The sequence below is a fragment of the Microcaecilia unicolor genome, chromosome 13 (genome assembly GCF_901765095.1).
Source record: "Microcaecilia unicolor chromosome 13, aMicUni1.1, whole genome shotgun sequence".
Classification (NCBI taxonomy): domain Eukaryota; kingdom Metazoa; phylum Chordata; class Amphibia; order Gymnophiona; family Siphonopidae; genus Microcaecilia; species Microcaecilia unicolor.
Window position 1 is genome coordinate 50,116,617 of NC_044043.1, and position 17,600 is coordinate 50,134,216.

General features: G+C 42.1%; 1 protein-coding gene across 2 annotated transcripts in view; it reads right to left on the reverse strand.

The window, feature by feature from the left end:
- DHX40 (DEAH-box helicase 40) overlaps positions 1–17,600 on the reverse strand; it is a 65,174-nt gene that overhangs the window by 30,742 nt on the left and 16,832 nt on the right. For both annotated transcript variants that reach the window (XM_030185849.1, XM_030185848.1), the window contains exons 4-10: positions 13,548–13,667; positions 7,724–7,954; positions 6,827–6,893; positions 6,109–6,240; positions 2,891–2,990; positions 2,441–2,527; positions 2,115–2,297 (exon numbers count right to left, since the gene is read on the reverse strand). In XM_030185849.1, the coding sequence (XP_030041709.1) occupies positions 2,115–2,297; positions 2,441–2,527; positions 2,891–2,990; positions 6,109–6,240; positions 6,827–6,893; positions 7,724–7,954; positions 13,548–13,667 (920 nt within the window). The remainder of the gene's footprint in view (positions 1–2,114; positions 2,298–2,440; positions 2,528–2,890; positions 2,991–6,108; positions 6,241–6,826; positions 6,894–7,723; positions 7,955–13,547; positions 13,668–17,600) is intronic.

A 17,600-nucleotide genomic window follows, 5' to 3' on the forward strand; every position in this document is an offset into this window, starting at 1 on the left:
GTCAACCGGCTGAGCTATGGGGAATGAGGCTGGGACTTCTGGACAAGCTCAGGGAAAGAGACTGGAGAAGTGTGTTGAGGTCTGCGAAAAGGGAAGAGAGAGAGAGAGATGGAGTGATGCTTGATGGTAGGGGAAGATGAAGAGAGGGGCAATGTAGGATGGGAGTACACTGAGAAAGAAGCAATGCTGGATGGAAATAGAGGATGAAAGTAGAATAGAAGGGAGACGCTGGACATGAACAGAGGAAGGAAAGCGAAGAAATGCCCATGGATGGTGGGGGAGAGAGAGGGAGGAAATGCTGGCTCATGGATGGAAGAGAAGGGAGAAAGATGCTTGACATACTGCTCACCTTTTTCAGACCAGAAAGGTTACCACTCACCTTTAATGGGCTATGTTGGCATTAGCATGCCACTTAGTAAATTGGGGGGTGGGGGGGGGGGGTTAGATTGTTACTTAACCTGAAAAAATATCTGTTTTTCTGTAACAAATGTATGTTGCTTCAGAGATATTTTGCAAATTTAAAAACAAAAACCAAAACAAAACACTCCAATCAATTTGGTTGTTTAATCCATGGGATGTCAACGACTAATGTGTAAATCCAGCAAGATTCTCTTTGCTGTAACCTCCACATACGGTCTCCTCCTCTCTTCCAAGACAGTTCTATGCAAAACATCTTAAGCTGTTGAAATCATGCAATTTTTCTATGCAATGCTCAACCAAAGGCTCATTCAATCTGGGTTTGTGCTCAGCAGTGGCGTAGCAAGGGGGGGCGGGAGGGGCGATCCGCCCCTGGTGTCAGCTCGGGGGGGGGGGGGGGTGCTCCCTGCCAGCTCCCCCCCCTCGACCAGCTCCCGCACCCTACCTTTAAAAAGAATATCGGAATCCCAGGTGAGGCGCGGCGCCTCGCGCCTGCCCTGCACGTAAAAGAAATGTGGACCGTCGGGCCTTCCCTCGCTCTATCTGTCCCACCCTCCACTGACACAACTTCCTATTTCTGCAAGGGCGGACACACAGAGCGAGGGAAGGCCCGACGGTCCACATTTCTTTTACGTGCAGGGCTGCGCCTCACCTCGGATTCCGACATTCTTTATAAAGGTAGGGTGCGGGAGCTGGTCAGGGGGGGAGGGGGGTATCGATGCGCCGAGGGGGGGGATGTCTTCATGCTGCACCCGGGGGGGGGGGGGGGTGCAACGGTGAACCGCCCCGCCCTAGGTGGCAGCCCCCCTCCGCTACGCCACTGGTGCTCAGCCATTCTAATTCTCAAACATCTTGATGTTAATTCAACATATAGCTGGAGCAAGGACATTTAATTACAGATAATGTATCCTGTCTTACAATTAGTGAAATTCTTCAAAATGTAATTCTAGCCATCCACCAGATTTTGAAACTCTTTAATTTGTAACGTGATGTCACAAATACTACACGTAGCACATTTAAAATGCCCTGCTGGTAAAATTGATCTATTCATTATAGAGTCAAACAAAAAGCTGCTGGAAAATCTCTAAAATTTCTCTCTCTGGAAAATACTACTGCCATTGCTAAATCTTGGAACACTGGATGTAGCTGCACCATTCCCCAATTCTTCTTTATAACATTGGCCACGTCTGTCCCTTGAGAGAAATACCTCAATACACAAATCTGAATGGACTCTTCAGCTGTGCCCTGACCACTTGTTGAAAATAATAATTCACGATTATAATACTTTGCTCTTTTATAGGCCTTTCTTAAGACTTTTACTAGATAGCCTCTTTCTCTCAAGTTGTTCATTCCCTTTGCCTGGAGTGTCTTTCTTTAAGCTTTTGCTCCATCTAATGTGATCTCATATTTCTGCGTATTGGAATTGCGCCAGCAACAGGAAGTCGCAATCAGCGGTCAATGCACGTGTCGGTGCCCTTTTTAAATAGCTACTAAAGGTCAATGCACAAGCCTACTTTATAAAGGCATGTAAGCACCCAGTTATAAAATTGGCTCCGTTAAGCTAACAAAATCTCAGGGAGAGCTTAGGTATCTGAAAGTTAATTGATGGGGGATGCAAGGCTGAAGGTTCATCTAGGGCACTTAACATCTTTGTAGCAGCCCTAGGAAAATAAATAGGAAAATCTTTCATTGGTCACCTGATGACATCATGCACTGCCAGGCACTTCAGTGTCAAGATCACAGATGTCAAACTACTTCGCTTTATCTCTGGAATCATATGATCAGGCATGCATGTGTCCCAGAATTCTTTGCTGTAAACTCTGAAACACTTCCCAGAGGCTGTTCTGCCAGCTCTGCCTGCCCGCTGCACAGCTTCACTTCTGGAAGAGTAAACAAAACAGTAAATACAGAACTGTACCTTGAACAGCAGAGCACCTGCCTACATGGCAATTATAAGTACCAGCAATTTCACTTTCAGTGCACCTGTCAGGCAAACTAACAAAGTGATTTTCTTGGAACGTACTTTGCAATGGGAACCACCTCCAGTACATCTAGGTGAGCTCTGGGATTGTGATTCAACTGCTTCACAAAACCACTGTCAACGACATACCTACAAAAGATAAAGGTCAGTCAGTCAATCTGTATAACTTATAAAAGTTAATGTCCCATGCTCTTACAAATGAGTCTATTACTCTCACCCAAAAATTGTTATTCATTAAATAAAATTATTAACAAAACAAAACAGAAGGAGCTCAACAGGATGGAAACTAGAAAAAGCACTCTGCATTATTAATCCCTCTGAAACTGTTCTACATTCATTGTCTTTTATTTCTCTACAGCCACCCTCCCCTCCCTTTTATTGTTTGAAGGCTGGAAGGGAAGTTGTGTCTCCAGCACACTGACACCCAGTCATATTCTAGGTAACAGAGTTGGCCTGCAATATCCTAAGCTATCACCTTTCAGGAGAGAATACCTGATTCCATCAATTGTCAAAGAGGTTGCAGCGATATTGGTCGAGACAACACACTTTCTAATGCCAGCAGGCGGTGGCAGAAATATATTTCTCTGTTGTTCTGAAAGCAAACAAAAGATTTTAGCCTTTATTATAGCTCACAGATTTCTCCTAATTACTGGTATAAGTGTCTTTATACTGGACTTCCGGTGCCATCCTTCACACAACATGAACAATAAGAAACTAGAATGCCTGTATGACTTATTTGTGGCCCGCTCATGAGCACACTGATGCCCACAGTGGTATAGAGGAATCGTAGGAAAGCAGTTGCAAGAAAATGATGAAATATGGCTGCACATTGCCATTGTTAAATCACACTAGCTGAATATGACTACTTGCCAGGTGAATTTCTGAAATACAGAACAGGACAGCGAACATTTAACCTCTCTTAAAGCATTACAATCTCTGAAATTAGAGCTGTACCAAATAGCATATTTTACTATTTGGCCGAATACGAGTAATGGGCATTGAGCTTTAACATAACAAATAATAAAAGAAGCAATGTGAAATCAGAGATCAAGTGTTTATTTCAGTAGGATTTAGCACAGTGGAGCCCTGAATGTATCTGGGGTGAAATCTAATCTGAATATTCGGTACAACCCTACCTACTTTCTTGTTATAGTAAAATAGCTCTGTGATGTTATAGCTTGCTAGAATGCATATAAAGACACTAAGAAGTCTCTTAAACTATCCTACTCTAAAATCACAAGACATTAGTTTCAGTCTCCTAATCCCCCCCATGACATCATGCTTTTACATGCCAGTTGGGCAGACTGGATGGACCGTACACAGGTCTTTATCTGCTGTCATTTACTATGTTACTATATTAAACATTTTCTTGTGTGTCTCACACACACAAAAATGAGGGCAATTTCCAGATGTTATTTACCCAGGCTATTGAAAATTGCCCACCCTTCCAGCAGGTAAAATATGCATTGATCATTCTTCAAGTTTGTACGGCTATCAGGATCTATTGATTTGAATGGACTGCAGCTGCTCTTTTCTGCCCTCAGAAGCCTCTATCTTGCCTAACGGTTGGGCAAGACCTGGCCTAACCAAGCAGCAGTCTTCCAGACCTAGGAGTCAGGCTACTATATAAGGGCGTGCTCCCCTGATTTCTAATGGTATTACCATTAGACAACTGCTAGGGGTCAGCGGCTGCCATTTCTGCAGAAGGAGGAATGGCCAGGGATCACTTCTGTACCGCACTACCCACCAGGGCAGCCCCCAATAGGTAGCAGGGTATAGTATCACAGTGGACAAGGACATTAGAATTTTATGTTCAAAGAATTTTGGATCAGGAGGGTGGGAAGGGTTGATAGGGGGGGGCGGGGAAGAACCATATTTATTTTCAGGTTTGAGTACCTGGCCTGGCTCATTTGACTGCATCCTTGGGAGCATCAGTTCACACATTAGTGGGCCGATGTTATGAGGTAAATGACATTACTTCAAAAGGTGGTATTAAAAGTTTAATAAATACAAATTGACAAATTTAACACAAGCTGTGCTATTCATTTTCAATAATAATGAGATGCTTTATATACATAGGCAGTCGGTGGCCGAACTGTTTGGGGAGGCTAAAGGGGGTGGGGTTAGGGGTGTGGTCAGGGGCGGAGCTTACATCCATAATTGTCTGACAACACACAGAAAAAAAATAAGTAAAAATAAAATAGTCACAATTAATACCTTTTATTAAATTTAGATATTAGATATGTATCATGTCAAAGAATAAAGTGGTTGCTCAAAGCATATACTAACCACAATCGCTCAACTACAAAACACTATGCACAACTTTGTGCAAAAACACACTCAGAACCTTACTATACCATAAATATTACACTGAGCAGACCTTAATACACCAATATACCACCCATACGGAAAATGCAGTACGTCAACAATATGAAACAAGGGATCATAATATCACAATTCTCATGTAGAGCCACAAAACACCCTTTTAGGGTGGATAGTGTTCACAATGAGCTCCTTTTATTAATGACCAGATAGAGATAAGAGTTTTCAAATTTCAATTTTGGCACAGTATAAGTCATCACAAACAAAATATAGGAAAACCAAAAGCATTAGGGGCTTATAGCCCATTTAGTTATGATTAAACAAAAGAGATCTGCATGAAACAAAATATTATTTTTTTTATTTTGACTTAAACCCTTCAGAGTCAGCACCTAACTCTCCTGAAATCCAACGTGCGCTGCGTGCCACAATTTCCTCGAATTATTATGGTCTGGGTCTGGGAAGGAAGTGGGAACACCTCAGACAGCCACTCTTAACCAGCCTTGAGCCTTCCCTACTCAGTGACGGCACAAAAAAAGCACTGTATGTATCCCTCATTGATAAGTCTCTGACTCTAAAGTTTAGCAATTTCATTAAAGCAAAATGTATTTTCACATATCACAAACTCTTCCTATCCAAAAAAAGCAATCAGATTTTCACTTATCAGCTCTGTCAACACTGTCAGCTAAACTTCCTCTTTGAACATACTGTTGGAACCATCAGCCAATGAAATGGCTTTTAGCTATAGATATCCCAGGTTACCTGATAATTATGCACACATCATTGCAGTCATGCCCTCCTCTCGGTGTACATGCTCAGCAAAAAAACAAAAACTTTGAACCATTTAAAGATTTTAACAGTTACACTATTTTTTATTTCTCCCCAGTCTCACTTGCACACCTCCCTCCAAACCTGTTCTCTTTAATTTGAATGTTATTCACTTCAAGCTCACCCCGAATAAGAAGTTCTTCCCACACCAAAGACATATATAGCACTGGTTGTATTCTTTTAAGCAACTTCAGCAGAGCATGCCTGCCTCAGTGAGCATTGCTGTGCTGCCAGGACGACTTGGGCAGGGGAGAGAGGAAAATCACAACTTTGAGCATACCGGGCGCCTATGTTTATATATATTTACATGCTTCACAGCTCATTATTATTTAATATGCATTACAATAAAAAACCTGATGTTATGATGTGTTATTGGCAAGAAATGCACACTGTTACCAATTAATACATGTTAATTGGCAAATTATGTGAATTATTGCCATAATGCAGCTTTGTAAATAGGGATCCTAATTTGTTGATTTCCAATTCCATAAAACCACCTGCTATAACACTGAAAACCCAAACCAGATGTGGCTAAGTATTGTACTAGGTTATAAAACCATTACCTGTTGACATAGATCCATATAATGCCAGTATAAGCAAACCTTCAACAGAAGTGTCTTGGACATCATAGCGGTAATCAATTGATTCTGCTTTCTGGAACAACATGTTACAGGCCTTCTCAATCTCAGACTGACCTATCATTGAAACATACATATTGTTAAGACCCCAGAAGCCATCCTGATGGTGGACTGGTTCATACCGTTAAGAGCTAGACGTGACATGAAGATAGAACCCACTGAAGTCATAGAATTCTGGGATCATATAATATTAGGCATATAGAAATTGAATCTCAGTATGTGTTTTTGTGGCAAAACTATGCTTACGTAATCAATTATTACAAAGGGGGTTTTTTTCTCTCATTTTTCTTTGTTTTACAGTTTAATATAAAAATGTATTCTGGATATTATAGCTCATTATGCTATTCTATGTTATAGGTGATTGTCAGCTGTATTTTGGAATGTCAATAAAGATTGACTTAAAATAAATTATTACAAAATTTACTAGCGAAACGCTTAACCCTCAGCAATTCAATAGAAACTAAAACAAAATGGGTTGCTGATTTATTCTTGAAACTGCTACTAATAAATGACTAGATAAAAGCACAGATCAGGTGCACTCCTGGGTTCTCCTACATGCATCTAGGGCGAAATATTTGGCTGCACTGCAGCTTCTCTGTGTCTCAAAGTGCCTTATTTTTGCTAAAGGAAGAACAGCACTCACCGGTCAGAAAAACCAAGATGTCCCCAGCTGGCTCACTCAAATGGATATCTAATGTCACTCTTACAGTCTGAGAGACAAGAAGGGAGAGATTATTTTCTGGAATGAACGGTCTGGAGGATCCCACAGACCAAAATGCAGCGTTTCAACATCTTTAGAACTAGCTGTATCTTGTACCTCTGTGAACATCAGTCTGATGAGAACAGGGCACTCACTTTAAAGCCTTTTCATTTCTTTTTTTGCATACAGATTATTTACTGTATCTGAAATAAAACTTTTTTTTTACTGTATGTGTTAAACTGTGCACTCAAGCCCAGCGCACTAATGCATGGCTTATTGCCTCAGCACCAAAGTGTTTAATGCCTACTATCACGAATTTTGTCTATAAGTGTAACAGATAGAGGGGGGATGGGCCTGGGTCCACCTACCTGAAGTGCACTGCACCCACTAAAAACTGCTCCAGGGACCTGCATACTGCTGTGATGGAGCTGGGTATGACATTTGAGGCTGGCATAGAGGCTGGCAAAAAAATTATTTTTAATTGTTTTTTTTTAGGTGGGAGGGGGTTGGTGACCACAGGGGGATTAAGAGGAGGTGATCCCCGATTCCCTCTGTGCTCAGTTGGGGCACTTTTTTGAGGCTTGGTCCTAAAAATAAATGGACCAAATGAAGCCAGCGAAGTGCTCGTCAGAGCCGGCCATCTCATAACCACGCCCCAGTCCCGCCTTCCATACCCTGCGGAAACACCCCCTTTAACTTTGGCTTCACCCGAAACCGGTATTATGTGAGCCACATTGAGCCTGCAAATAGGTGGGAAAATGTGGGATACAAATGTAACAAATAAATAAATAATAGGACAGAATTAAGAACTACTATTTTATGGACCAATTATTACACTACCTCAGTAATATATGCAGAGCTGCCTATGTCTTTTGGACCAAGCAAGTTGCAGAACTTCTCTCTGACAGGATATGTCCTTCCGGGAATGGTAATAATGGGGCAGTTTCCAAAAAAGCCTGATAGCTTTTCTATGTCCAGGGTGGCTGACATGACCACAACTTTCAGAGGATGTTTTCTATCAGGAGACATCTGGAGCTGAAAAAGCTTCTTCAGTAAACCGAACAAAATGTCCTGAGAAAAGGGAAGAAAAGAGCTTCCTATTATTGCTTTTTGAGTACTCAGCACCAGACAAGAACTTCACATGAGTGTAGACTGAATGGACCAAGTGTTTTTCTGCCAGCAGTGAACAAAGCAGTAGACAGAGGGGAGATCCTATCCCAAAGAGCTTACAAATCTATGCAGATGGAATGAGAGGTGAAACACACTTGTCCAACTGTTCTAACCATATCTTATTTGTGTGTCTAAGAGTTCAGATTTGGAGTATTATGTGTGTGCTTCTTTTTTTATAGGGAGTTTACTTGTTTTTCCAGAAGAAGAACTCGAAATGCGGTTCTGCATTTAAAAAAAAAAAGAGGGGGGGGGGGGGGGGGAAACAAATGTATTGTCATTTTGCTAGTTTGTCTAGCTGATGAAACCTATGTACCAAGTGACCAGACAACCATAGTGAAAAATGTTGCAGATCTGACATTTACTTGGTTTTATTATAAAGAGACTGTAAAGTCCAGCTGCTGCACATGAGACTTCAGTGAAACACCTAATGATCTGCATGAAGTTTTTGCATTTGGAAGATTTTCATTGACTACATACAATCTTGGATATGGATATATCAATGAAAATGGTGCTTCTTTTGTAATTGATCCCTTAGTTGGATCATCAGCTTCTGGATAAGACAATACTGGACTTGTTTGTTAAGACTGTTTAACTGAATAGTGTGCTGAGTTGAATGAAAGGGGCGACTGGTATGAATGAGATTAGAGTGATATTATCTATATGCTTTATATTCAAGTAGCAATTGAAATAAATATTTTCATATAGCTAATACAGTGCTCTGGAGCATATTTGGGTAATAGATATTGAAAATTTACCATTTATAATCTGGAATACAATTGACTGTCTCACAATTAAAAATCATCCGAAGAATAGGAAAACGATAAAGGGGATGGGACAACTTCCCTATGAGGAAAGGCTAAAGCATCTGGGGCTCTTCAGCTTGGAGAAAAGACTGTTGAGGGGAGATATGATAGAGGTCTATAAAATAAGAGTGGAGTGGAATGGGTAGACGTGAAGCATCTGTTTTACGCTTTCCAAAAATACTAGGACTTGGGGGCATGTGATGAAGCTAAAAAGTGGTAAATTTAAAACAAATCGGAGAAAATTTTTCTTCACTCAACGCGTAATTCAACTCTGGAATTCGTTGCCAGAAAATGTGGTAAAGGCGGTTAGCTTAGCAGAGTTTTTAAAAGGTTTGGACGGCTTCCTAAAGGAAAGTCCATTATTAAATTGGACTTGGGGAAAATTTCTGGGAAACAGGATGCAGGGCTTGATGGACCTTTGGTCTGTCCCAGTATGGCAATACTTATGTACTTATGTAATCAGAGTCCTGATTAAAAGAAAACCATCAAGGGGACACTGTGCTACTGGATACAAATCATATCAAGATGATGGAATGGATGAAATTGGCGGAGAAGTGGTGCTATACATTAAGAATGACAGTCAAATAGTATAAAAGTTGTGCAAAAAAACAAAATGCCACATGGAATCTTTATGGATAGCAATTCCATGTACAATGAAGAGACACATTTTTAACAATTGGTAACACAATAAAACAAAACAGAAAAAACAGTCTTTGCAAACAGCATAGATGCAAAAACAGCGAAGATGACAATGAAGCAACACACAGTGATGGTGTTGATAATACTTTAATTCAAAACAAGGGACGACTTGACATAGGCCTGTGTTTCAGCCACCCAGCCTGCATCAGAAATCTATAAAATCCATATAAACATGTACACTGACATTAGGCTTTATTTTCTTAATATCAGTGTACATGTTTATATGGATTTTATATTTTATAGATTCCCGATGCAGGCCGGGTGGCTGAAACACAGGCCTGTGTTGAGTTGTGCCTTGTTTCAAACACAATAATAAGACATTTCAATTCCCCTAACATCGATTGGGTAACTGCGCCATACTAAAGAGATTCCATACATGACTATTTCATAGAGCAGTTAGTTCAGGAACTGACGATAGGAGAAACTACTGTAGATCTAGTCCTTATTGGTACACAGGAACTGGTGCAATGGTGGTAGGGCTGCCAGGCAATAGTAATCACAGTGTGATCAAATTTGTCATCACTGGAAAGTGGTCACAAAAAAAATATATATATATATATATATATATATATACCCTACTGCTGTAGCACTTAAAAAGGGAGACTATGATAAAATTAAAAATTAGAAAAAAAATTCAAAGGAGTGGTTCCCAGGGTCTGAAGTTTGCACGAGGTACAGACATTATCTGGGGACTTCTATAAATGGTGCCTAAAGTTAGGTGCTAATTCCGGGCCCAGCTTTCAGCACGGAAACACATCTCAACGGATGCAAGGCACTGAAACGAAGCTGAAATGGCAGATCAGTGCAGAAATACACTTATGAGCTCAGCTATAGAATAGCACCTAAATGTATCCATGCACAACTGCAAAGGGGGTGTTCCCATGGGAGGGGCCTGGACAGGTCAGGGGTGCTCTGGAAAATTGCGTGCAGTATTATAGAATATCGTGGATGCACGTCCAACTTGCGTGCCATGATTCACACCTGGTTTCAGCTAGTGTAAGTCCTCGAACCCAAAGTTGGGTGCAGAATTCGGCAACAAACGGTATTCTACAAAGAGTGTTCATCCTGGAGCACCCTTTAAAGAATAGCACTGGACACCATTTACAATAGGGAATGGTTATCATTTCAAACAACATGAAAACAAGAGAGCACGCCATCAAACTAATGACCAGCACGTGGGAAACAAATCACAGGGAGATTTTGTTCACACAAACTGTGGAATAACACAAACTATGGAATACAAACTACATAATATATATAACCAATGCTAGGAACTTTAACTCCTCCACTTTATGTTCACCCAGCTCCCAATGTTCAACCAGAGGGACTTCTTTTCTTTTTAATTGTAAATTAGTCAAATGTTGAGCCATACGATATTTAACTTTTCTTTTCGTTTGTCCTATGTACCGTAGACCACAGGGGCACCGGATGCCATATACTACATTCTGTGAATCATAATTGGTCCTCAAGTGTTTAAAAAAATGTTTTTCTAGATGAATTAGGTACTTTAATACATTGTGTAACAATTGTGTGTGGGCAATTGATGGAAAATGATGTGGTTATTTCAAGTTGAGGAAGGTTTTATAGCCGCCTGAAGTGACAATATCGGTTGACATTTATCTTAAGTATGATTGGTCTACTGAGTAGAATGAATGGAGGAAAGCATGGAAAGGGTTGACTGTTGGGGAGTTGGTTCCTTACAAGTATTATTTTATGGAAATTTTGTAATTAACTTGTGTATTTTTTATTGTATTAATAAAGAGCATATGATTTTTGATAATAAGTTATAGTTAATGTAATTTTGGATACTTATTGTAGTGTAACTATATTGAAAAATTGTGTTTTACCCAGGGGTAATCGGTGTTTTTTTTGTAGGAAAAAAGGTGCCGATACTTATACAGTGCTAACCTTAAGGGCGGAGTCACTATCTATGGCTCCACCCCTACAGTAGTCACACTCGTTTTACCAGCCATGGAACATATAAGGTATCATTGAAAATAGTATACAAGTCCCTGGGCCCAACAAAAAGAACGCTTAAGATTGAACATAAACTAATAAAATATGTAGAAAAAAAATCAGCTGAAACCCCCCAAAACCAGACTCTGGCATGCGGGATAACATCAGAAAAACAAAAATATTTTCCACTTGCTATAAATATAGCAGACATAAATTTCAAATATTCCATTCACTACATTACAAATTAACAACTACTAATAAAACAAAACAAAAAATTAGCACAGCTACCACACTACTTTATCTTAAAAGAAAAATATAATTATCTTTTCTACCTTTATTGTCTGGCCATGTACTTCTTTTCATTTGTGTTGGTCCCAGTCTCTGGTTTCTACTTTCCTTGTCTTCTCTTAACTCTATTGCCAGGATTTCCTGTTTATCATTTTTCTATCCTCCTTTTCCTTTCAGCTTTCTTTGAATTTATTTTCTGCCTTTATCCACACTTAGTTCTTTCTTACTATCCAATCTTCCAGCATTTCTCCCCTTGTCCTCTCTCTCTATCCAGCACCTCTAAATACATAAGTATTGCCATACTGGGAAAGATCAAAGGTCCATCAAGCCCAGCATCCTGTCTCCAATAGTGGCCAATCCAGGTCACAAATACCTGGCAAGATCCCAAAAAAGTACAAAACATTTTATACTGCTTATCCCAGAAATAGTGGATTTTCCCCGTCCATTTAATAATGGTCTATGGACTTTTCCTTTAGGAAGCCGTCCAAACCTTTTTAAAACTCCGCTAAGCTAACCGCCTTTACCACATTCACTGGCAACAAATTCCAGAGTTTAATTACACGTTGAGTGAAGAAATATTTTCTCCGATTCGTTTTAAATTTACTACATTGTAGCTTCATCACATGCCCCCTAGTCCTAGTATTTTTGGAAAGCGTAAACAGACGTTTCACATCTACCTGTTCAACTCCACTCATTATTTTATAGACATATCTCCCCTCAGCCGCCTTTTCTCCAAGCTGAAGAGCCCTAGCCGCTTTAGCCTTTCCTCATAGGGAAGTCGTCTCATCCCCTTTATCATTTTTGTCGCCCTTCTCTGCACCTTTTCTAATTCCACTATATCTTTTTTGAGATGCGGCGACCAGAATTGAACACAATATTCGAGGTGCGGTCGCACATGGAGCGATACAAAGGCATTATAACATCCTCATTTTTGTTTTCCATTCATTTCCTAATAATACCTAACATTCTATTTGCTTGTTCTTTTTATCCTCATCAGCATTTCTCCCCTCGCCCCCTCTCTCTCCACAGTATTTCTCCCTTGTCCCCTTTCTCCCATCCAATATTTCTCCCCTTGTCCCCTTTCTCCCCTCATCCAATATTTCTCCCCTTGTCCCCTTTCTCCCCTCATCCAATATTTCTCCCCTTGTCCCCTTTCTCCCCTCATCCAATATTTCTCCCCTTGTCCCTTCTCTCCTCATCCAATATTTCTCCCCTTGTCCCCTCTCTCCCCATCCAGCATTTCTCCCCTTGTCCCCTCTCTCCCCATCCAGCATTTCTCCCCTTGTCCCCTCTCTCCCTATCCAGCAATTGTCCTAGGGTCGCTGCTGCTTCTTCCAACCAGCAGCAGTGGTGGGAAAAATCAAGAAGTAAAAGGCATGAGGCCACAGTGCTCAGATGCGTGCTGTCGGTTCTGTTGATCCCCTGCCCTTCTGACGTCAACTTCCTGTTCCAGAGCAGGGGATCGGCAGAGACAACAGCGCGTATCCTAGCACTGTAGCCCCTCGCCTGCTACTCCTTACTGTGCCTTCGGCTCTGCTGCTCCCTGGGAAAAGCAGCTGTGGCCGCAGGAGAGAGGTGGGAGATGAGCGGAGAAGGGGGGGGGGGTGTTTTACGCTGTACCAGCGCATACTAGCATTAAAAAAGCCTTGGGTGCAATTGACTATTATTTTATAAATACGTACACTTATTTGATGATGTCTCCTCAACAAAAAGTACAGCTAAACAGATTTTGTTACTCCGATACACACCGTGCTCAGACTCCTTTCATGGGCTTCATCCAATATAATTATCCCATACTTTGTAAGATGTGGGTCTGCCAGAATTTGTCGCAGTAAGCAGCCATCAGTCAAGTACTTGATTGCAGTGCCCTAATCAAAAAATTCACCCATTTAGTACAAGTAACAATTACTGAAACTCTTCTGAAATATACATATATCTTATTTTTAAGCAAAACTAAGATGAATTACCAAATATATTTCTAGTCAGCCTAGAAGATATCACATGTATGTATCAAAGCTTTCAACTGGGGCCTGGTTAATAAGCTGTGTTAGCTGTTTAGTGCAGCTTCTAGCGCATGTTAATAGCACAGCTTGTTACATGCTAGTACATGTTAGTTGCATGTTAAACAACTTACACAGAAAAGGTAATTTGGGGGCAGGATATGTAACTTACAGTTAACACAGGAAGTCATTAACCATACATAAAACCCCTAGATTCTAAAAAAAAAGGTCACACAAATTTGGGTGCAGATCCCAGATGCATGCAACAAACTAATTAGTTAGGGGGTGTTTTACTAAGGTGTGCTAGCATTTGTAGCGAGCGCTGATTAGGACACGCTAAACGCTAGAGACACCCATAGGAATATATGAGCATCTGTAGCATTTAGCATGTCCTAATTATTAGCGCATACTAAAAACGCTAGTGCGCCTTAGGTAAAAATGAGTTGTTAATTATTGGACATTAATTGGCACTAATTAGGACTTGTGCACAGATCTGCCTACACACTATTCTATAACACTGCATCTATCTTGTCACATGACCATGGGGGAGGCCATGGGCAGGTCAGGGGCATTCCTAAAATTTGGGTGCAGTGTTATAGAATAGGCTCATTTAAGCATCCAACTGACATGAGATGTGCACCAGCATTAACACCAGGTTTCAGCAGGCATAAGTCCTCATGTCCAAACTTGAGCATGGAAATCCACGCTAAGCGCTATTCTATAAAGGGTGTTCAACCTAGAGTGCCCTTTATCATTTATTAATTTGATATACAGTTTCTTTTGAGGTAGTTTACAGACAACTGTATAGGTACTTGCACTGTCCCTAATGGGCTCATAATCTAAGTAGTATTTTATACCTGAGGCAATGGAGGCCTAAGGTACTTGCCCAGGGTCACACAGAGCTGCAGAAGGACTTGAACCCTTAGGCAACAGTGGGAATCAAACCTGGTTGTCCAGGATCTTAATCCACTGCCAACCATTAAACAGCAGTAGGAATCGCATCTGATTGCCCACGATCTCAACCCACTGCTGACAAAGGAATCCTGTTTAGAAGGAATGGTTCTGCGGAATCTTAGCAAAGACTGGGTGGTGATGCTGGTAACTGGGAAACAAAACGGGAGCTGGGCAGACTTCTACGGTCTATGCCCTGATCGTGACTGAATAGATAGGGATGGGCTGGAGTGTAAATTTTAAGGGGCTTCGACGTTAGCTTCATAACTTAGTACAAGAACAGTGCTGGGCAGACTTCTATGGTCTGTGCCCTGAGAAAGGCAAGGACAAATCAAACTCAGGTATACATATAAAGTATCTGGTTGGGCAGACTGGATAGACCGTACAGGTCTTTATCTGCCATCCGCAGTCCACTACACATTAGGCCACTCCTCCACTTTATAGAATAGCGCTTAGCACGGATACATCCCAGCGCTTAACTTTGGGTACCATTTACTGAATCCAGCCCTACACATTTAGCACAGCAAGAACACAGAGGAATTAAAGCCATATAAAGTAGCATTCCTAGGTCGGCTGCCACCTGGGGTGAACCAGCGCATCACGGTTCCCTGTACCAGAACAGAAAACAACATCAGAGGGAGCGGGAACCGGCGGAGCCAAAGGCCACGCAGCTGCTCCCTTCACCTCACCCTGCAGTGCGCACATGGGGAGGACTGCCCCGCCCTCGATATGCCACTGGTCATATGGTGCAGCTAACTGTACTGTTGTGTTATTGACCATGCTGTTAATGAATGGTAGCAACTTTTTCTAAGTGTCAACTGCACAGCTGCTTTTCTCAAAGAGCAGAGAATGCTCCCATTTAAAAGAGATTTTGCAGTTACGGTATGGTATGTGCAAAACCTTAGCACACTTTGCTAAATAAAATGCTCCAGCTGACTTAGAATAGGAGTCAATCTGGAAAATATTGACCACCATTATGGAACACACTTCTCCCCTTACACAAATCTTTTGCTTCTTCAAAGCATGGTAACAGCTATAGAAAATACAACGCAGACTCTAATAAAACACTGTGACCGCTTTGGAGGGAACTTCAGGGATATTGCTATCCATCAATTCTAAGAGAGATTTCATGAGAATCCTCTAAAACAAAGTTACTTACCTGTAAGCAGGTGGTCTCCAAGAATAGCAGAACTTAGATCCTCACATATAGGTTGATGTCACTGACAGTGGCGTACCAAGGGGGGGGCGGTGGGGGCGGTCCGCCCCGGGTGCACGCCGCTGGGGGGTGCTGCGGCGTGCGCCTGCTCTGAGTTCGCTGACTTCGCGCGATCACTGCAGCTCCCTCTGCCCTGGAACAGGTTACTTCCTGTTTCGGGTCAGAGGGAGCTCCAGCGAACGCGCAAAGTCAGGGAACTCTGAGCAAGGCGCGCACCGTGGCACCCCCCCCCCCCCAGCGGCGTGCACCCGGGGGTGGGGGGGTGGGGCGGCACCCCGGGTGTCCGCCCCCCTAGGAACGCCACTGGTCACTGATGGAGCCCGGCACAGGAAGCACTACCCCAGCAACTTTACTAGAATCCTTCGAGTAGGCTCACTGTGCATGTGTACCTGTTCCTGCCTCCTACTGTGGCACATGACCTTCTCAGGCAATTATAAGCAGCTATAAAACAACTTACACAGCCGGCTTCCCCTACATAAGTGCACAACTATGGAATGGGCTCCCAAAAGCTGTGAAAACATTCCACGACCACTTGAACTTCAGGAAATCACTAAAAACCTACCTCTTCAAAAAGGCCTACCCCAACGACCCCACTTAACCCTCTTCACCTACCAACACAGCATGACTATGATCGAACAGGACCTCACGCAATCTTCATTCATTCCGACCCTCCACTTATACCTCATACGATCACTATACAACTTTGTATTTGTTATCCACCAACTGGGCAAATGTCTTTGACAGTACTATATACACCACATTGAGCCTGCAAATAGGTGGGAAAATATGGGGTACAAATGCAACAAAGGAACTGAACTCCTTGGGAAGGTGGGAGAGTTGTGAGTCTTTAAGTCCTGCTGTCCTTGGCGAGCATCTGCTACAGGTAACTAACTTCATTTTCTCCAAGGAAAAGCAGGACTGCTAAATCCTCACATATGAGTGAAGTACTCCATTTATTCCTTGAACTTCTGCACAGCTGCTTCTCAAAGCCTGCCATCCACAAATGTGTGAACATTACAGCAGGAGTGACCACATCCTCCTGAATTACTTGAGGTATGTTGCACCCTTTTCAATGCCATGGAGGATGAGTGGTCCTTGTATCGAGGTTGCCAGTGTCCTCAAAGCACCCTCAGTGCCATGCTCTGATGGGGAGAAGTGTCAAGATGTCTCAGCCCCCACCCAATGTCATGCATCACACTCCCTCCCTCAGCACTGAGGTTGAATCCTTCCCCTTTTGCAGATGGAAATCAGACAATGACCACTCCAAGTGGGCTTTACTTGATGCTCAGTGTCCAGGGTGATCGAGACACTCCTGATATCAGTGCATCCTGTGCAGCTCCTGGACTAATGGAGACCAATGTTTCCAGTGCTGATGTCAATAGACTGGTCGTACCACCAAAGAGGTTTACTCTCTGTTTTTCTCCTCCCTGAATCCCTCTCTTTGCATCTATGAATACAAAGAAAGGGATCATGGTTGGATTCCATGCATTGCAGGCACCGGAAATGGATATCCATAATGGACACATCCTACTGCACCAGGAACAACGTTCAGAGTTCCTGGGGTCTTCATTTGGAACATCTCATCCAGAAAAATAGCAGCAAGGACATCAAGTGACTTGATGGTGACAAAAAGT